The 21353-nt window shown below is 44.5% G+C and overlaps 1 protein-coding gene across 5 annotated transcripts in view; it reads left to right on the top strand.

Annotated features, from left to right (window-relative positions):
- KCTD19 (potassium channel tetramerization domain containing 19) overlaps window positions 1-21353 on the top strand; it is a 31399-nt gene that overhangs the window by 6724 nt on the left and 3322 nt on the right. For all 5 annotated transcript variants that reach the window (XM_007090278.3, XM_042968465.1, XM_042968466.1 and 2 more), the window contains 10 exons: window positions 11147-11297; window positions 12094-12285; window positions 13488-13619; window positions 16018-16228; window positions 17380-17540; window positions 18773-18876; window positions 19350-19492; window positions 19681-19764; window positions 20027-20141; window positions 20542-21169. In XM_007090278.3, coding sequence (XP_007090340.2) covers window positions 11147-11297; window positions 12094-12285; window positions 13488-13619; window positions 16018-16228; window positions 17380-17540; window positions 18773-18876; window positions 19350-19492; window positions 19681-19764; window positions 20027-20141; window positions 20542-21169 — 1921 coding nt within the window. The remainder of the gene's footprint in view (window positions 1-11146; window positions 11298-12093; window positions 12286-13487; window positions 13620-16017; window positions 16229-17379; window positions 17541-18772; window positions 18877-19349; window positions 19493-19680; window positions 19765-20026; window positions 20142-20541; window positions 21170-21353) is intronic.

Below are 21353 nucleotides of genomic sequence, written 5' to 3'. Positions count from 1 at the left end.
TCATAAATGTACAGATGCTTTGCTTGGAGAAAATGGAATTTTCTAGTTATTAGTCTAAAGACTTTCCTCAGGCAGCCCAATTTAATTCATTCAGCCAGTATTTACTGAAAACATTTTGGGTTCCAGAAATTATTCCTGTGGGCTTTAAGAAAAACATGGTATGAACCAATAAAAATAAGATGTCACAAGTAATTTTAAACTTTCAGTAGCCATATTTAAAAAATTAAAAAGTGACACTAAATTTAATAATATATCTTATTTAACTCAATATATTTAAAATACTATCATTTCAACATGTAATAAGTATTTTAAAACTGATATATTTTACATTTTTTGTACTAAATCTTCAAAATCTGATGTGTTTTATACTTATAATACATCTCAGATTCAGATGATTGCATTTCAAGTACTCAGTAGTCACATGTGGCTAATGGCTATCATATTAGCACATATCTAAACTGTTCTTAAGTGTTGGCACTCCTCACTGTAGCATCCCTCAGGTTTAACTCCTAGTAAAAAAAATGCGACTCTGCCACCTGCTAACTAATGGCTAAAGTAACTAAAGTTACTACACACTCAGCAGATCACATATCGTACTCAGAATTTTCTGTTACACAGTAGGTTTTGGAAAGCCATGTAGAAGAGCAAACCATCAGAATGAGATGGGAAGCTTCTGGAGTACAGACACCTTGTCTCACACTGCTGCTATACTCTCTACCACTCCTTATCCCCCCACATTTCCACTCTTTCTTTTTCCCACCCTTCCTTCACCTGCCCACTCTACCTCCTTTCAGTCTGTAGCTTTGGCCTCCAAAGGACACACTCAGTATCTATTACACTCAGAATCTATCTACACTTGATTCCAAGTGTAACATTTATTGTGTATTGAGCACCAATCAAGGGCCAAGCACTGGAGATACAGGAATGAACCATATAGCCATACAATGTCAGGTAGAGGTAAATACTATGAAGAATAGAGCAGTGCTTCATGTATAATAGTGAAAGAAGAGGGCATTTCTGTATTGTAGGACTTCTTGAGGTTTCAGAATGTGCTTATATGATTTTCTTTTTGTGCGTGTAGTTTTTATTCTGTCAGTCACTGCCCTTGTAGTATTGGAGCTTAGTTGAAAGAATAAAACATTTATATCTAACCTGCTTGTTTTTAAATGTACAAATGTGTAGTATGTGGAAAGGAGATAGCAAGTGACTGAGACCAAGGAAGCTACTCCTTTAGAAAGAGTGGTAAGGGTGGGCCTCAATGACAAAGCAACATTTGAGCAAAACCTGCAGGAGAAGTAAGTCATGCTGATGTCTGAGTTAAGAGCTTCCAGGCATAAGGAAAGGCACATAAAAACACCCTGAGGTTAGAGTGACTTGAAAGAGGCAATCTCAGAGGCTGGTACAATGAAAGGTAGAAGATCGAAGGTAGATAGATGGTGAGGTCAGAGGAAGCCAGGGGGCAGATCTTACAGAGTCTTATAGGCCACATTAAAGATATAAGATCTATTCCAAATGTTATAGGTAGCTTTGGGAGATACTTAAAGAAGTAAACTGATCAGATTTAAGTTTTAAAAGATTACTGGACCTTGGGTTAAGCAATGGTTTCTTACCATTGCTCAACACCAAAAGCACAAGCAACCAAAGAAAAAATATAGATAAATTGGACTTCATCAAAGTTAAAAACTTTTGTGCTTCAAAGGACACCATCAAGAAAGTGAAAAAGACAACCCACAGAATGAAACAAAAAATTTGCAAATCACATATCTGATAAGGGACCTGTAACCAGAATATATAAAGCACTCTTACAACTAAACAATAAAAAGACAATCATATTTTAAAATGTGTAAAGGATTTGAGTAGACATTTCTCCAAAGAATATATACAAATGGGGAATAAGCACATGAAAAAATGTTTAACATAGTTAGCCATCAGGGAAATGCAAATGCAAACCACAATGAGATATCACTTCACACCACTAAGATGGCTATCATCAAAAAGACATGCTAAGGGTGCCTAGGGGGCTCAGTTGGTTAAGCCTCCCTCTTGATCTCGGCTCAAGTCATGATCTCACCGTCCTGAGATGGAGCCCAGTGTGCACTGACAGTGCCAAACCTGCTTGGGATTCTCTCTCTCCCTATCTGCCCCTCTCCCTCCCTCCCTCTCTCTCTCTCAAAAGAGATTAGTAAATAAGAGAGAGAGAGAGAGAGGCAATAACAGGTGTTGGCAAGGATGTGGAGAAATCGGAACCTTCATACACTGCTAATGGGAATGTAAATTTGTACAGTTTCTTTGGAAAACAGTCTGACAGTTTCTAAAAAAGTTAAAGAGTTATGATGTGACCCAGTTAATTCCCCTTCTAGGTATATACCCAAGAAAAATTAAAACTTATGTTCACACAAAAACTTGTAGGCAAATGTTCATAGCAGCATTACTCATAGTAGTCAAAGAGTAGAAACATTCCTTATATTCATCAGCTGATGAATAGGCAAACAAAATGTATATCCATCCATACAAATGAATATTATTTGTCAATAAAAAGAGATGAAGTGAAGTGTCTGGGTGGTTCAGTCATTTGAGCATCCGACTTTGGCTCAGGTCATGATCCTGCAGTTCAAGAGTTCGAGCCCCACATCGCACTGTGTGCCAACAGCTCAGGGCCTGGAGCCTTCTGGATTCTGTGTCTCCCTCTCTTTCTGCCCCTCCCCTGCTCACACTCTGTCTCTGTCTCTCTCTCAAAAATAAACATTAAGGGGCGCCTGGGTGGCGCAGTCGGTTAAGCGTCCGACTTCAGCCAGGTCACGATCTCACGGTCCGTGAGTTCGAGCCCCGCGTCAGGCTCTGGGCTGATGGCTCGGAGCCTGGAGCCTGTTTCCGATTCTGTGTCTCCCTCTCTCTCTGCCCCTCCCCCGTTCATGCTCTGCCTCTCTCTGTCCCAAAAATAAATAAAAAACGTTGAAAAAAAAATTTTTTTTAATAAAAAAAAATAAAATAAAAAATAAACATTAAAAAAATTTTTTTAAACGTTTTTTTATTTATTTTTGAGACAGGGAGAGACAGAGCATGAACAGGGGAGGGTCAGAGAGAGGGAGACACAGAATCCAAAACAGGCTCCAGGCTCTGAGCTGTCAGCACAGAGCCCTACGCGGGGCTCAAACTCACGGACCGCGAGATCATGACCTGAGCCGAAGTCGGCCGCTTAACCGACTGAGCCACCCAGGCGCCCCCTAAAAAAATTTTTAAGGAATGAAGTACTGATACATGTAACAACAAGGATAAACTTTGAAACATTATGCTAAGTTAAAGAAGCCAGGCTCAAATATATTGTATGATTCCATTTATATAAAATGTACATAATAGGTAAAGTTATAGAGACAGAAAGTAGATTAGCTGTTGCCTAGCACTAAAGTAGAGGGTGGGAAGGCTAGGGTGGGCAGGATTGGCAATGACTGCTAATGGGTGCAGAGTTAACTTTTTAGGATGTTGAAATAGATTGTGGTGATGATTGCACAATTCTGTGAACACATTAAAAACCATTGAACTGTACAATTTAAATTGGAGATTTTATCATTCATATTATATATGTGAATACATTTTACATTAAATATATTTCAATAACACTATTTAAAAAATCATTGACTTCTGTCCTGATATTAGACGAGGAATCATCAAACTATAGCCCATAGACGAAATTCAGCCCACTACCTTTTTATACAACCTGTTAGCTAGGACTGATTTTTACATTTTTTAGATGGTTGAAAAACCAAAAGAAAAATATTTTGTGGCACATAAAAATTATATGAAACTCAAACTTCAGTGTCCATTAAGTTTTTTCTTTAATTTTATTTATTTTTGAAGGAGAGAGAGACAGAGCATGAGCAGGGGCAGAGAGAGAGGGAGATAGAATCCAAAGCAGGTTGTAGGCTCTGAGCTGTCAGCACAAAGCCAGATGTGAGGCTCGAACTCCCGAGCAGTGAAATCATGACCTAAGCTGAAGTCAGACGCCCAACTGACAGAGCCACCCAGGCACCCCTGTGTCCATTAAGTTTTACTGGAACACAGCCATGCTCATTTGTTTATGTATTATTTATAGCTGCTCTTGAGCTACATACAATACAGAGTTGAATAGTGGCAACAGGGACCATATTCTCAAAGCCTAAAATATTTGCTCTCTGCCCTTTTACAGAAAAAAATTTGCTGACCCCTGGCCAATGAAGAGTGGGACACAGGAAGAAGCAGGAAGACCAGTTAGTTAGGAGGTTCCTATAGCATCCAGATAAAAGATAGTGGTAGTTTGGCCTAAGGTGGTAAAAGAAGTGTTCAAATTCTGGATGTATCTTGATAAAACTGACAGTTTGCTAATGAATCGTTGGTAGAATGAGAAAGAATAGATAATTCTTTGGTATACTGAGCAGTAAGGTGAATGGTGGATTCCAAAGAATGTGCAGGTTTAGGGGGAGAAATCAGGAGTTAGGATTTGAATGTGTTAAGTTTGAGAGGCAAGAAAAGGGTATTTATTAAACATCCAAGTGGTCATGGTGAGAAGGCAGCTCAATTGTATAAGTTTTGGAATTCATGGGAGCAATCTGATCTAGAGGTATAAATCTGGGAGTCGTCAAAGCTGGTATGTAAATCTATTAGCCTGGATGTTCACAGAGGAAGTACAGAGTAGCTATTCCAGGTCTGTACATTAACATTATAGTGCTTCCTAGAACTTTCTCTGTAATTTGGGGAGTCCCCTTTGCCTAAATGTAAACTGCTTCAAGCCTCTCACAAGCTATCAGCCTGGTTGAGAGTCATAGCTGCTACTGCAGTGTGAAATTTCTCTTCAGGGTCACTCACAAGAGTTCAAAGTTCTTGGCAGACTGTCGATTCCTTTACTTGCCCCCTTGAACCCCACTGAGGACTTAGTATGATAGTACATGCTACTTGTGTTTCCTTTTCCATCACCATCTGGCGACTTCTATGCTTGGAAACTTAAATTATTCTTCCTATAAGCATTCTACTACCAGCAAGCAACCCAAATACACCTGCATTTCTTGTGTTCAAGGGAGCCAGAGAGTTTTTATGTTGATCACACAAATGATGCTTTCAAGAAAACAGACAAGGGACAGTCTCACAGTTTCTATTACTCATGATGTTAAGACAGATTACCACTGTGGTCTTGGAAAGGAAGATTACATAAACAGTAGATATTCATCCCAACAGTGTAGCTTGTCTGTAGATACGGGTAAGTGGACAACCCTGGACCTGGCAACTGCTTGCCTTGACTCATAGCCTAACACATACCCAAACCTATGTTCTTGTGTGGGCACTCACACACACACTTTGAAATCCAGCCATGTCCCTAAGTACCCCCAGCACCACCTCTCCACACCTTTTTACTTGGTGTTCCTTCTTCCTAGAATTCTTCCCCTTTAAGATTTACCCTAAATGTGGTCCAAGGGAAGTCTAGCCTGACACTTCCAGGCGGAGTTTTTGTCTCTCTGCTCTCAGAGTTAATTCCTGTCACCTATCAATGTTAATTCTGTTTGGATCAAGTATTCATAGGTCTTTCTCCCTCACTGGCCTGTATTCTTTTCATGTTTGCATTTCTAGTATCTCATAGTACCCAACCTGTAACAGGTGTTTAACAAACATCCACTGAGAGAACATTGAATGATGCACCCAAGATGACCTATGAAGGCTAAATCTACTTCTGCAGGGTCAGGGCACTGGAACTGGCAGTGGAGGGACAGGTTTGAGATGCTGATAGTTGTGTCATATTTGACTTCCTTGGCTGATTGCTGTTCTGCATATCCTTTTGTTCTACTAACCTTGCTTCCCTTGAGCTGCAGATTGATGCTGGCCTTCCTTGTTTTTACAAGACAGTTGCAAGCTCCCACTCCCCCACCCCCAGATCCCTCCAACAGCCCACATCAGAGCTTAAGGCATCTCTAAGCACTGGTTGTACTTGGAAAACCTCCATTAAGTCCCAGAGTTCTTCCAGTAGTGCATTTGTCAGCCATCTTTTGGCAGCTGTACATATACACATACACACTTGCCCCATGCCATTAGTCTTACATTGCTTCTGATTGACAAATTTTTTCACTACTATCTAGACCAAAAGTGACATTAATTATCCCTGTGCTAGTAATTAGCCATTTGAATTTATATCTATATTTCCCTAAAGAAACCCTCCCTTTAGTAACTTTCTAGGTCATAGCATATGAATAGTAAAAGTCATAGAAGTAATATTCAGGCAGATAGAAGTAGAATTGAAGTCCACAGAAGACTAGTCAAATACTCTGTGACAATTTCAGTCAACAAACCCAAAGAACACTAGGAAGCTAGGCTCTCTGAAATTCTCTTCACTCATTCATTAGTTCATTCATTCCATGAAAATGTATTGAGATTCCTCAGGCACTGTTGTTGTGGGTGCTGCAAATAAAGCAGAGAACAAACCAGGCAAGATCATCATGGTATTGGAGGTTTTATCTACTAGGGGAGACTAGCAGATGTTAAATAAATAAGTAGGTGTTATTGAGAACAATAAAGCAGAGTGAGGGGTTTAGGGAATGTGTTCTTTGGGTTCCTATAGCACCTAAATGGCTTCCCAGAAGAAGGCCTTGTGTTTCTAGAAGCCAGAGCAAGGACTGGCTGAGAGAATTTAGAAGACAACCCAGTTGGGGCACCTGGGTGGCTCAGTTGGTTGAGCGTCTGACTTTGGCTCAGGTCATGATCTTGTCGTCTGTGGGTTTGAGCCCCACCTTGGGCTCTGTGCTGACAGCTCACAGCCTGGAGCCTGCTTTGGATTCTGTGTCTCCCTCTCTCTCTGCACCTCCCCTGCTTGCACTCCATCTCTCTCTCAAAAAAAAAAAAAAAAAAAAAAAAGAAGACAACCTAGTTAAGGCTCCTGGGCCTAGTGCATGCAGCACGACTTGACTGGCAGGAATTATGATCTCTTAGGATTTATTTGTATGTTTTTCTTTTTAAGATTTTTCAAACATACCTTTCTTGGAGAGAATGGTACAGCTCACACTTCACATTTACAGAAATGGCAAGAAATGGAGATTTCACGTCTACAAAATAGGTCATTCTCCCCTCAGCTAATACATCTCTCAAGCTAGTTGGACTATCAGTACTGACCCACCCCACAGGATATACCTGGGTACCAAACAGCACTTCCAAAAAGGGCATCTAGGCCCAGAACAATAGGTTGTGCTCCCAGACAGGGATTTCCCTCCCCCAATAGGTCCCTTCCACAATGGCCAATACAGAGTTGATCAAAGGCACTGTTGTTTCCTCCACTGGGACAGAATTTCAGGATTTGAATCTGCAAGTGAAACACAAATGGCAAATTCAAGTTCTGATGCTGTCAGCTTAGTATGGGTTTTGAATGGTCCACTGTCACTTGCAGGCTCTCCCTAGTTTTACTCTTTTTTCTTGCTACTTCACCCAGCATCTTTTGATCCATCACCAATCAGACTGAAGTTGAGACTCTTCTTCCTGTCATCCTGTCTCCTTCTTCTCCTTCATCCTTGTCCCTCTCCCCCTTAGATCTTCCCTCTGGACTCTAGGTCCCAAGTTGGAATCACTGTCTTCACTGCCCTCTGAACTCTCTGAGCACTGCCCATTGTAATCCTATGTTAGCTTTTCCTGTGGTTTTGGATATTCAACATCTTTGGATGCTCAGTTTTTGTGAATGTAGTCTGCTTCTCTGCCAGCTCATTTTGGGGTCCCTCATGTCTCATTTTGCTTTTCTTTCCAGAGGACTCAGCCTTCTAGCTCTCCATTTATGTGAATTCTTTCATTTAATGCAGCAGTTAAGCACTTACTACACATCGGGTTCTAGACTAGAAGCTGGGATGCATCAAGTCAGTCCTTCCTCCCAAAGCCTGAAAGAACAGGCCTGAAATCAAGCCACAGAGACCCAGATGGAGAAGTTCAGAAGGGTCTATGGGAACAAAGGAGGATGACCTGCTCTAGCTAGGGGAGGATGCAGGCTTTTCAGGCAGTGAAGGGAGGAGAGAAGTGTTCTGGGAAGAGGAAATGGTATATATAAAATTGAGAAGTCATTACAGAACATGGTGTGTCTTTGGAGTTTTGTGGAGTTGAGTATCACTGATGATGGAGTGCAGACAGAATGGTAGAAGATGAAGCTGGAAAGGTAGTTTGGGATCTGACCATTAAGAGGAAGGAAATTAGGGGCACCTGGGTGTTTCAGTCAAGCATATGACTTTGGCTCAGGTCATGATCTTGTGGTTTGTGGGTTTGAGCCCTGTATTAGGCTCTGCGCTGACAGTGCAGAGTCTGCTTGGGATTCTCTCTCTCCTCCTCTGTCTCTCTGTCCTTCCCCCACTTGCACTCTCTCTCTTCAAAATAAATAAATAAACTTAAAAAAAGGAAATTAACATTATATTATTTCCTTTAATCCTTACAACATCTTCCAGATTTTACTATCTCGACTTTGCCTATGAGGAGCCTGAGGCTTCTAGATGTTAAGTGACAGATGGGAGGCAGGTGGTCAAGAGCAGTGGTTAAGAGCACGGACTCTAGAATCCTGGGTTCCATTTGTAGCATTTCCTCTTACTTGGGGCACTGAGTACTCATTCTCTTCTTGGGTCTTGTTTCCCATTTGCTAAAAGGGAATGATAATAGTAAAACCTACTTTGTGTGTGTAAGGGGGGCATTAGGAGAATTCAGTTTTAAAATGCCTGGGTAGGGGTGCCTGACTGGATCAGTTAGTAGAGTGTGAGACTCTTGATCTTGGGGGTGTGAGTTCAAACCCCACATTGGATGTAGAGATTACTTAAAAGATAAAATCTTAAAAAAAAAAAAAAAAAAAAGTGCCTGCTGTTAAGTGACCAAGCAAGATTCAAACCCCAGTCTGTCTGAGTTCAAGGCTCCATGCTTGTTGTGTATATCCTGCTGCCTCCAGTGATTGTGAAGGACCTCGCATGCAATGCTAAAAGGAATTTGGATGCCCCATAGGTAGTGGGGAGCACCGAAGTTTTTTAAGATGGAGACTGGTTTGGACTCATTGGCATGTTCGAAAGATACACTGTATGGAAAGGACCTGGGGATGAGAGGACCAGGACTGGGGAAAGGGAAAGGAGGAAGAGGGTGGAGCAGAAAGCAGGGGATGGAGTCACAGGGCTTGCTGACTGACTGAGTGGATAGTGTGACTATCAGTCAAGTTACAGTTCCTGCTTTAAATCCTTCAATGGCTTCACTTAACCAGGGGATATATGAAACTCCTCAGCTCAGCTTACAGAGATGTTCACTCTCTGGCTCTTGTTTACTGCTCTAGACTCATCTCCCTCACTTCCTCAACCTCCATATACCTTAAAGCTACAATCAAGGCACAGAGGCAGGTGACTTAGTGTATATCTCTACCTATCATCTTCCCACCCTGTCCTGTCCCTCCTGTGCAGTCACTGTTTTCTTTGTCCCTTTTCTCAGTACAAATACTACATTATATACTATAATAATATAATTTATTATTATCATCATCATCATCATCGTTATCATCTCATTTTAACTCAATAATCCTGCTCACTCACTTTTGCAGAAACTGTTCCAGTCTGTCACCTTCCTAGAACCTCAGTTTTATTTCTTTGCCCGAGGCCAACTACTCCCTCATACAGAAATCCATCTCTCACCAGTTTCCCTCCTCAGGATAGCTGACAGCTTCACATAGAAGCTAAAGTTGTGTGCAATCCTGAGCAAAAAAGGACAAAAAGCCTATATTTTCTTCCAGTGCTGTGGAAAGAAATCCTAGGTTCCTGGAGCTCCTGAAACTTCAAAAACAATGCTGGCTCTTATCCCAGTATATGTAAATTGTTGGTTTTCTTGTCTTTTCTCATCTTTCCCTCAAACTGAGAGCTCCTTGAGTCCAGGCACAGTATCTGTGGCCCTGGTGATACACAAGCATTTCTTAAATGAATGAATGACAGACTCTCTTCTGGTGTCACACACACACTATTCTTCTCTCCCATTACTCAGTGCTCCCAGGAAAGCACTTCCCACAACCCCGACATTTTCCAATCCTTCCACAAGTCCACCAGCCACCTAAAGTGAGGAAGAATTCTCCCACTTCTCGTCTCCTTTCAGAGTTTAAGCAGTTATGTGGGTGCACTTTATAGGTATGGCCACCAGAGGGCCCTCTCAAAGCTCGGGATTCCTATGACCAGCTTCACCAGAGTTTCATCTGGTAGTTTAGATTAGAAGCAGGTTCTTTTATTAGTATCATACTGAATCTAAGGTGTTCTGTTAATTTTGAGGCTCTTAGAGAAAAAAGTTGTCACATGATGCCTTTCAAAGACAACTTTTCCAGCTATCTCTAGTATTTGATGGGAAAATACTATTTTCTTCTAGAGTAGGTACATGAAAAATGGGCTTGATGTTATGATAAGCTGCCCCCTGTACAGGACTCTTGAAGGAAAATGGGTCCTTGAGTGAAGGGCGGCATGAGCCCACCCTCTGCTCTGAGCTTCATCCCTGCCTATCTGGGGTGCTCCACTCGAGCCTCAGCCCACCCTGGTCACCTGCTCCTTCAGGTACAGAAGCTCTGGATGTGAAAGACTACTTGAGCAAGTCACAAATCCTTTAACCTCAACTGTCTCATCAGTAAAATGGGAATGCAGACATTTACCACATCTATCTCACAGAGCTATGTCAGGGTAAATGAGCAAATGCATGTGAAAGTGCTTTGAAAAATGTGGTACCCTGTGCTACCTCCAATTCCCTGCTTAGATCACGTTCCAGGATTAGGATGAACACAAACAATAAGCAGATCACAGCAACTCTAACAGTTCAAAAGGGTTTTTAAACTGTTGAGGGGAAATGATAGAAAATCTCAAGCTTTTAATGATTAAATATAAATTACTCTTTAGCTTATGTAAGATAACTTTCTATCAATCAGCATAAAATTATAACCCAAAAAGATTGTTTAAAAAAAATAAGAGAAATAGTCCCTGAAATTTTGAATATTAGCATGTCATCTTATAGACCTAAATTTTTATATTTATGTATGATTGACTAAATTTATTTCAAAACACTTTATCAAAGTAAAACACATACTATCTTTCCTGGTACTTTGCCCTAGAACTGGTAGACAGTTACATGATTTAGAATTTTCAAGGTAGTAATTTTCTGTATCTAACAGACTCTAGATAATCTGAAGGAAGGGAAACACCACCTACGTGTACGGCCTGCAGACATACCTGTTGCTGAGAGAGCATCTTTGAACTACTGGCGAACGTGGAAGTGTATCAGCAAACCCTCAGAGTTTCCTATAAAAAGCCCAGCCTTCACAGGTATACCCACAGGCTGACCCATCCTATAGCCCACACCAGCCTTCCTTCTCCTCATCCTAACAGAAGTGGCTTCCATCCGGAGAATACTCTGATTTTTGAACTAGGTCTGGATGATTTTTTACCTCTCTGTCATCTCCTTTGATCTTGTACCTTGCCACATGCCTTCTTCAAGGCTGCTTACCCTCTGGAACTAAACATCCTCTTCCACGTTCATTTCTCTGCATAGTGGTTTTACTTGGGCAAGGCTGGGCTGCATTCTGCCCCCTCCTAGTAGTCAGAGAACTCCACTAACCTTTCAAGTCAGCTCTAACCACCACACAAGGAATGTCCCCAAATGATCACTGTCTGATGCATGCCTTGCAGTATAGATTGGCCTCTCTGGGACATGAGAACAGCCATTCACGACTGCTGATGGGTCTTGAGCTTCCAAGAGAGTCAAAAGCATTTATTTTGGCTGTGGGTCACAATAGTTGGTTTGATCAATTAGAACTAGACAGGTAACAAGTATGAACTTAATGACGTTGGGTACATAAGCCAAAATGTTACAACATACCTACTGCCCTTCAGTATAGAAAAAATAGATTTCTGTCTTTCTCCCCACCACACTCCTGCATTTGACATTAGAGTTACATCCAGAGACAGACAGACAGACAGGAAAGAGAGAGAGAGAGAGAAAGGAGGCACCTGGCAGGGACCATCTCTGGGGTGATCTCTCCATCTTCCTCTGGGACCCCTGGGTCAGTGAGAGCCCTAACCTCTGAGAGGTGGTGATGCCCCTCTGCACATTCTCTTCCAGGCCTCCATGATAAGGCACCTTTGGGACTCATGGATACACCATTGCTAGACACAGAAGAGGAAGTGCACTACTGCTTTCTGCCCCTAGACCTAGTGGCCAAGTATCCAAGCCTGGTGACTGAAGACAATCTGCTGTGGCTGGCTGAAACTGTGGCCCTAATCGAGTGCGAGTGCAGTGAATTCCGCTTCATTGGTGATTGCTCTATCCTGGGGGTGGAGGGCTGATAGGTAGGGCCTATCCACCCCTCCCTATCCCACACACCCTGGCGGCTTAGCTTGGTGCTTAAGGCCTCAGGAGCTTCCCTGGGTTGAGGAGGTGAAGGCATGACAGAGCCTTCTGGAAGGCTAGCAGATTCTCAGCATTAGACTCCCACAAGCCTCAGGGCTATATTATTCCCTGTTCATTTGGGGATGGCCTGGGTGTAAAGGGGCACTGGAAACTACCTGCAGTGATCAGAGGCCACAGGAGTTGGTGTGAAGGGCAAGGCCCTGAGCTGGGCTCCAAAGTCAGCTACTCTCTAGCTTGCCTTTATGTATCCACCTTGCCTCCTGGCCTCAGTTCCTCTCACCATAAAATGAGGAAATAGGGTTTCCTATTCCTATTCCTTTGTTTCAAAGAATGGTCCCTACCTGCTCTCATTTCCACTAAAACCAGAATAAAAGGGAAGGAGAGTAGTCAAATTATTGTAAAATTACTTGAACTAGTGGCCTAAGGAGGGATGAAATCTTCAACCCTGGACAGAGCAAGCCTCCCTCCCCCCACCACCCTAGGACAAGGTCTGGTTAGGGTGTGAACTGAATGAGCTTTCTGATTCCAAGATGCTACTGCTGCCTAGATGAATAGGACAGGAAACACCCAAGTTGTACTGGGGCCCAAATGCCTGGAACCCCAGCCATTCCTACTTACAGTCACCTGGAAAGTTGTCTGTGATGTGCTTCTGAATCTCCAAGTTGATTCACACAGGACGTTAGTGTTGGCTCCATCTCTGCCTCCCACACTGCAATCCAGGCAGGGACAAACTGCAAGTGCCACCTGCCAGCCCAGGCACAGCTGGGCCTTTCCTCTGTAAGCAGCAAGACAACCCCCCCTTTTGGAATGACCTGCTCTTGGGTCAAGACTCACAGGGTAAGTCTCAAGGCCAGTATGCTCACCTGGGAGCTCCAGGCCAGGCCAAGGGAGGCCACACCCATGGACTCAGACACAGGAAAACAAAGTAATTTGGGGTCTTTCACCTTGAAACCACAGACTCAAAGCCTATCTAACCAGGTATGTTTAGAAGTTGTTTCAGAACAAGGAAGGCGTAGGATATGTTGCAGTACCACAAACCTGCCCAAACCTGGACCTACAGTTAAATCAGAAATAATCTTATTTCATGTTTCCCTTTGCTTTTCAAGTGAATTTTCTACGCTCACAGAAGATTTTACTACCAGATAATTTCTCCAACATAGATGTGTTAGAAGCAGAAGTAGAAATTCTGGAAATCCCTGAGCTCACTGAAGCTGTAAGGTTGTACCGGATGAACATGGGTATGTCACCAGAGGAACCTTGCCCTGCCCTTGACATTCTGGGGCAGTTGAGGCTTGAGCTGTTAAAGCCAAGAACAGACATCTCCCCTCCCACAACCACTTTGGGCTTTGGGTGGTGGTGGGAGAAGCGGGTGTTTTGGCTGACTTAGAATCTGAGAAGAACAATTTCAGCCTGAAACCTTGTACACCCTGTCTGCTCAGCCTTCCCATTGAGCTGCACGTAGGTCAGCCAAGCCTGGGTGGAGAAACCAGGCCTGAATGTCCTAGGGAGGGAGGTTGGGCCCAAGGGCAAGCTTCCCAAGGGTAGGGGAGGTTTGTTCTGCTTGGGGAAGTGGGGAGCAACTTGCAACATCTGACTGCCTCTGCCATCCTTCCTCTTCCAGGCATAGCTGGAGGGTGTGGGAAACTCTCAAGCAAATTCTCTATTAGTGCTCCAGTTATCTTACCCATCCCCAAATTCCCTTGTTTCCCTAGTTCAAATCCTCTGGCTGTTGTGCCTGTCTCTGCCTGCTCCCGACACTTTTTTTTTTTTTTTTAAACAGTCTTGAGGTCTTTTATTTTTTTTTTTTTATATTTATCATGCCATGAATTCACGGGGAATGAGTTCCAGCAGCTCAGGCTCCTTTCCATTGGCTCTCACAAAGTGTGCTTTTCTGGGTGGGGCAGGCTGGCACTTCAGTTGAACCCAAGTACCTTTCTCCTTGGCTTCCTTCTTTTTCTGACCATTTTCCTTCACACGCTATCTTGGCTCTTTGAGTGCTTAATATGCTCAATATGTACATTAATTCTCTTAGCAAGAATCTTGCCCTTGTTTGTTTACAACAATGCCAATAGCATGTTGGGTAACATTGTAGACTCTTCCAGTTTTGCCATGGTAACATTTGTGGTGTATTCCTTTTTGAATGTGCCCATTCCCTTGATGTCCACAATATCACCTTTCTTGTGGATTCGCATGTGTGTTGCCAAAGGAACAACTCCATGTTTTCTAAAAGGCCTAGAAAACATATAGCAAGTTCCTCTCCTCTCTCCCTTTGTGTTGGTCATCTTGGCGAATTACTGGAAGATGGCGGTTCCAGCCCAAAAGGACTGCTCCTAACACTTCTTGACCTGGTCCAATCCAGGCCTTTATGCTCCCAGCTCTACCTCATTCTGGTTTCATCCTCATGTTTTTATTTGCCTTCCACCATCCCATTTCCCAAATCCTGCATATCTGTGGAAGCTACTGTGCATGCTGCAGGGAGCTAGCTGTGTTGCAGTGTGGCCTCAGCTGGCATTCTGAGAACATATAAACTGTCTTGCACATGTGAAGTTTGGTCTGTGCATCGAATAAGGTCTTTCCCTGTGATTAGGCCTAACTTTCCCAGCCTCTTCCCCAGGCAAAAATGGGACTAGTGGCATCCTGAAGCAGGTCTCAGGAGCCTGTTCCAGGGTCTACAATCCACTTAAGAGGGCTGAGTTCAAATCCCTCCTTCAAGGGCTTCTATTTGTCAGAGAACATGGGTCATTGAGAGATGAGTAGAGTGGTGTCTGTTCCACAAGAGCTATGTGAAGATGGCGGGAAAGCATGTTTGCAGACAGGCTCTGTAAATCATGCAGCAGCCCCCAAATACAAAGTGTGGTTTTTGTCTTTTGAAAAGCACCATAACTAAGGGAAACGGCTCTAGTAGCTTTGGAGATGGACAAGCTGCCCTCAAATCCCAGCTCTGCCCCACCTAGCTTTACAGTTTGGGGCAAGGTACTTAATTAGCCTCTCAGGATAGTTTCCTCCTCTGTGATAAGGATGGCATGACCCCTCTTGTACGATCCATGAAAATCACCCAGCAGCTTGCCTGCTGGCCCACTGTTGCCACTGGGACAGGATTTTATAGACTGTGCATTGTACCCACTTCAGGAGAACAAGGTCCTGCCTGTGCGCTAGCAATCCCAATACCCAATCTAAAAGTAATACCACATAGTTTGTCTGTAGGAGAAATTCTGCCCAGGAGTGATAGGGGCTGTGAGTCTGAGAAGCCTGTAATGCATATCAGGTTCTGTGCTATGGGGTCGCCTTCCCCATAGATGATTAATTAGAGCAGAACTTGGAACAAAGGAAGATTCCTGCAGAGGATGGGGCCAAATGGCTGCTGTACTGAAATTTCTGAAATTCAAATGTTAATGATTCAGCAAATTAATCCCCCGCCCAACCCTACCTCCCAACAAATAGCTTTGGCCTCTAAACCTATGTATCCTAAAATTATACAGATTTTGAGAAGAATCAGATTTGGCTATGCAAGGAAATAAGCTTCCTCTAAGTTTCTTTAGTACTAATTCAAGGTAGGAGTAGGAAGCAAGACCCAAAGCTTCCAATACAATTATGACTGTGAGGAGTCTAGGAGTCACCCCCTTCTCGCCGGCACAGGTGGCTGTTCCCGGACCTCCTGTTCTCCCCTGAGCCCTGGGAAAGGGGGCCGTGCAGCAGGCCTGGAGTCTATGAAGCCGTTGTACACGATGGCCCTGGGTCTGCTTGTCAAGTACCCAGACTCCGCACTGGGACAGCTCCGCATCGAAAGCACGCTGGATGGAAGTAGACTGTACATCACAGGGAATGGGGTTCTCTTTCAGCACGTCAAGTAAGGCCCTCCTCAGTGAATAGCTCAGTTCCACTCAGGCTGGTCTCTGCCTTTCTCCAGAAACCAACCTGGGGCCCCGCCCATGAGCCAGAGGAAAGTAGTGTCCTTGGAGGCAAACCCATCATTTTAGCTACTCCCACTACCACCACTAAACCCAGGCCTTAGAGGAGAGCACAGGTTCCAAAGGTATAAGGGTTCCCAAGGTTCAAAGGCTTCAGACTGTTTCATATTTCTGTTTTCTGCAATCCACTGCTGTTTTCAGCCCTGTACTAGGGCTGAGATGACCAGGTCACGGTCACAACCCTCAGGATGCTAGATATTTCCCCTGCCATGCAGACCTTCCTACAAAGGCCCTCCCTGAAACCCTTGGGAGTCTTGCTAGATACACAGAAATGCCAGAACTGGGGGTGAGCTCCAGAAGCGAAGTAAGGCAGGCTTCCCAAAAGAGGTGATACCTGGTCTGTGTCTCAGGGAATAAGCTTAAAGTGTCCCCATTAGTGCAGAAGCATGGATTCTAATCCTGTTTTATAGAAAAGTAAACTGATGTTTGGAGTGGAGCAATTAACTCTCTTAGGGTCACAAAATATACTGGTACCAAAACTAAATGTGCAAGTAGGTTTTCCTGAGCCCCTGGGGAGGTTAGCCAACTCTGGGCCCTTTGGGCCTTTGTGGCCCACACCATCCATCTCTCCCAGAGATGTCCCATCCCTGATGTCACAAATGCCTTTGGAGGCAGGGACTGATATTCAGACCCCCAGCCTCTTTCCTGGGCACAAACAGTATTAGTAATCTTAGGCTGCCACACAGTCACTGTGATGTCATGGGAAGACACTTAGGGGGGGGCAGAATGGAAGTGGGTGGTCCCTGGCCTGGCTTCTGGAACTTCAGGCAGACCTAGAGGCCTACAGTTAGTTGATTTAGAGGGCTTTTCTGAAGTAGGTCAAGCTCAGCTCCAAGATGGTGAGTCTGTGTGTCCAAGCTCATTCTCCTATAAGACATCACCAGATTTCTGGTTAAATCAAGGAAATGAGGTTAGTAGCCACAGGTTTCAGCCGGTGTTAAGGACAAGACATTCTATGCATGAAAAGTTAGCAAGCTCCCTAGGTGTGCAGTGCTTGAGGCTCTCTCTAACAGGCCTTTCCTCTGGGCAGGAACTGGCTAGGGACTTGTCGACTGCCCCTGACTGAGACTATTTCCGAGGTGTACGAGCTCTGTGCCTTCCTGGACAAAAGGGATATCACCTATGAGCCAATGAAAGTAGCCCTGAAGACTCATCTGGAGCCGAAGAGTCTGGCACCCGTGGATGTGCTCAGTAAATGAGGAAGCTTCTTTATTTGAATTTAGCATCAGAGGAGGGCTTGGGTATCAAAAAGGAAAGTTGAGGCTGGCCAGGGCCAGGAATTGTAGATGGAAGAGGAGAGGAAATCCAACATTTGTAGGTTTTCCTAGAGGGAAATTTTCCTGTTAAGGTACCCCTCCTCACCTCAAGCCCATGAGTAGCCTCAAGTAGTACAGACTGACCTCAGTAGGGGGCCACATGGGTCTTTGAGAGCTGACATGCTGTGCTCATTTGATCCTCATAACCTCCTGGGAAGAACAGTCCCTGGGTCCATTTAACAGATAAGCCTCAAATTACTCAGTGAGCTAGTGATCAAGCTGGAGTTTGAATCTGGGTCCAAAACTAATGTTGTTTTCACCAGCTGCCTGTAACTATTAACAAAAAGTTTTTAGATCAAGTTTCCACTGCATTCCATCATTCAGCAACATTCAATATTTATTGAGCACCTACCATATACCAGGAAAGGAGATACTGGGAGTATAGAAGTGAACACAAGAGACCCAGTCCTTATCTTCATGGAGTTCACAATCTAGTGATACACCTCTTGCCTCTTCGTTACATAACATAAACCTTTTACTTATTACAAAGCTCATTAGAAACTGGTTCCCAAACATCAGAACAAAGCCTAAGTCTAGTCTCCCCCAGGAAGAGGGTCATGGATTCATCTCCCCAAAATGAAGCCCCATTCTCCAGACATACCTAGAGGCTTGGTCTCTATACCAGTGACAGATTTGATGAGTGCTGGCAGTGTGACATTAGCTAAACTATAAGCACAAACATAAAGAGGGACTTCTCACCACATGAAGAGTTATACACCAAGGACACACCCAGCCAGAAACCAGAGGCAGCTGGCAATGTAGGTAGACAGGAACATTAGTCCAGCTTTCTTGAGAGAGGTGGGTTGGGGGAAGAGCATCAGTGTTCTTGGGGTTGGGATTTTAGAGGGCTTACCCTTCCCACTCCCAGAGTCATCAGCTGTCCCTCCAAGCTGCCATTCCAAACCCACCTCACCACCCAGGAAACTGTAGTGAGCTGCAGGGAAGGCCTGAGAGAAGATTGGTGTCAGAGATTTCTATTTCTTCTGCTTCTCAGAAGAGGCAACACAACATGACTGAAGATACTGAGTCTTAACATGCATTATTAACTAAAATGTCCTAATTTCCCTTCTGGCCATGTGATACATTCCTTTTCACTGGTTTCCTTAGATGAGGAGTGGACAGCAGAAATCACTGTATATTCCCCTCAACAGATCATCAAAGTTTATGTTGGAAGCCACTGGTATGCAACCACCCTGCAGACCTTGCTGAAGGTATGCTGGCCCCGGAGCTACCCTCTTTTCCTTTTGGCTTCTGTGGCTGAGCTGCTTTAGAACCTGTCATCTGACTCTCACACAGTCTCTAGCACCTGCTTAGAATAAGACCTTCCCCCTACCCCATGGCCCAAAGTGCCCTTATTGTATGAACAGCATGCTACAAACGCCCTCAGGAGTTTGGGTAGGGAGGAGACCAGTCTGAGGGGCCTGGACTGAGCAAGACACAGGGTAGGGTTACAAATGACTTGAGAGGGTGGTTTAGGGGCAGTAAAACTGAAGCAGGGTTGTTCTTGTCCCTGGATGCTCAGCTCCCCACTATCGCTCCCTGTGGCTAAAAAGATAGGGAGCTGGAAATCCCAAAGCCTAGAAAGGTCAAGAAAATGAAGTAAAAGAAGACTGACCTGCCCCTTACTAAAGACCAAGCCCTTTAACTAACAGACTGACAAGGTCTGGTGTACAACCTCTTGCAGTATCCAGAACTTCTGTCCAACCATCAGAGAGTATACTGGATCACATACGGACAGACCCTGCTGATCCACGGGGATGGCCAAATGTTCCGACACATTCTTAACTTCCTGAGACTTGGAAAACTGTTTTTACCATCTGAATTTAAGTAAGTGATAAATGGAAGGAAATCACGTGATGAAATCCCTTCCTTGTATAATAGAAAAACCTTCAGATTGCAGCCTTCAAGGAGGTTATATTATTTCCAATATGTAAATTGCTGTCAAGGCAGCAGCTCTGAAGGCTATGCCTCTATGCACCCAGCTGCCCAGCCTGACGAGATCTTGTCATTTGCAGGGAATGGCCCCTCTTCTGCCAGGAGGTTGAGGAATACCGCATCCCATCCCTTTCAGAAGCCCTTGCCCAATGTGAGGCATACAAGTAAGGAAACTTTGCTCTGGACACCATGTTCTGGCATTTGGACCTTTATAGTATTCTTGAGAATCCTAAGTCCCATCTCCCTGTTCTCCTTTGGGCAGAGGGGGTGGAACAGGTCCAGGATTGGCCAGTGACCTAAATGAAACCCTTTAAGAGCCCTTCACTGCCACTGTCTAGAGCTAACTAGCCAAAGGGCAGACCTGACCAACTAGTAGATGAACTAGTAGAGGCTTCTGCTCACTGACTCCCTCTTGGGAGTCTGCAGGTCATGGACCCAGGAGAAAGAATCTGAAAATGAAGAAGCTTTTCCCATCAGGAGACTGCGCGTGGTAACAGAAGGGCCAGGGTCACTGGTGGAGTTCAGTAGAGATGCCAAAGAAGTAAGTCTCAACCTTCTTTGGTTTGGTGGTGTCCTCAAAAAACCACCACAGTGTTGAGGGGTAGGCTCTACTATTGAGGGGCATGGCAAAATTAAAGGGCAGAGCCTACATGGATTCCTAACATGGTAATTGGTTTTTGAACATTGAAGGGGCACAGGGATGTGTTTGCCACTCGTGGTCTAGGATGCTGATAATATGCTCCTTTGGAGTATGTGAGGCCCCTGGGCTGGCACCACCCCCACTCAGGCTGAGCAAAGCAAATGGCTGATCTATGTGGAAGACAGGAAGACAGGATCTGGATGAATAAATTAAATCTTAGAAGTCCAAATTATTAGCTCTTGGGTGAGGTTTCAATGTGGAAGCACAACATTCCCAGAGCTACTGTGTCCTCCCTCTCCAGACCACAGCCTGCATGCCCATGGACTTCCAAGACTGCAATGACAGGACTTCATGGAATAAGGCCAAGGGGATCCTGACCAGATCCAGCCAGATGGAAGAACCTGAGCAGTACTCCCAAACCATCCAGGTGTCCCTTTGCCGAGGTGCCAAGAGGGCGGGCAATCCCAGCACATACTCCCACTGTCCAGGTCTTTGTGCCAACCCCAAATACTGGGGGGCCCACCCCGAAAGTCCTCCCAAGAAGAAATGTAGTACAGTCAACCTCACACAGAAACCTGAAACCAAAGACCCTCCTGTCACTCCCATGCAAAAACTCATCTCCCTCGTTAGGGAATGGGACATGGTCAACTGCAAACAGTGGGAATTCCAGCCCATGCCAGTCCCCCGGAGCAGCTTCATGGAGGAAGCCACTCTGCAGCTCCCTTCAGGAAGTGAGGCTGCTTCCCAGCCCAGCACCTCAGCTTCCTGGAAAAGCCATTCCACAGGCTCAGAGAAGGACCCAGCTCTGCAGGCAGGGGCTGGAGCTGGAGCCAAAGACAAGGGGCCAGAGCCAACCTTTAAGCCATATTTCCCTGTGAAAAAAGCTGTCACCCTGAAGGATTGGGGCAAGCAGAAGCCAAGGGAGAAAGGTGAGTCCTCTCTCATCCTTGACCTAAGTCTTATAAAACAGAGAGGGTAGGGGCACCTGGATGGCTCCATCAGTTAAGCATCTGACTTCAGCTTAGGTCATGATCTCATGGTTCATGAGTCCTGCATCGGGCTTTCTGTCGTCGGCACAGAGCCTTCTTCGGATCCTCTGTCCCCTTCTCTCTG

Source organism: Panthera tigris, chromosome E2, assembly GCF_018350195.1.
Source record: "Panthera tigris isolate Pti1 chromosome E2, P.tigris_Pti1_mat1.1, whole genome shotgun sequence".
NCBI classification, from domain to species: domain Eukaryota; kingdom Metazoa; phylum Chordata; class Mammalia; order Carnivora; family Felidae; genus Panthera; species Panthera tigris.
The sequence above is the reverse complement of the archived record's forward strand: the minus strand, read 5'-3'. Positions and strand labels throughout refer to the sequence as shown.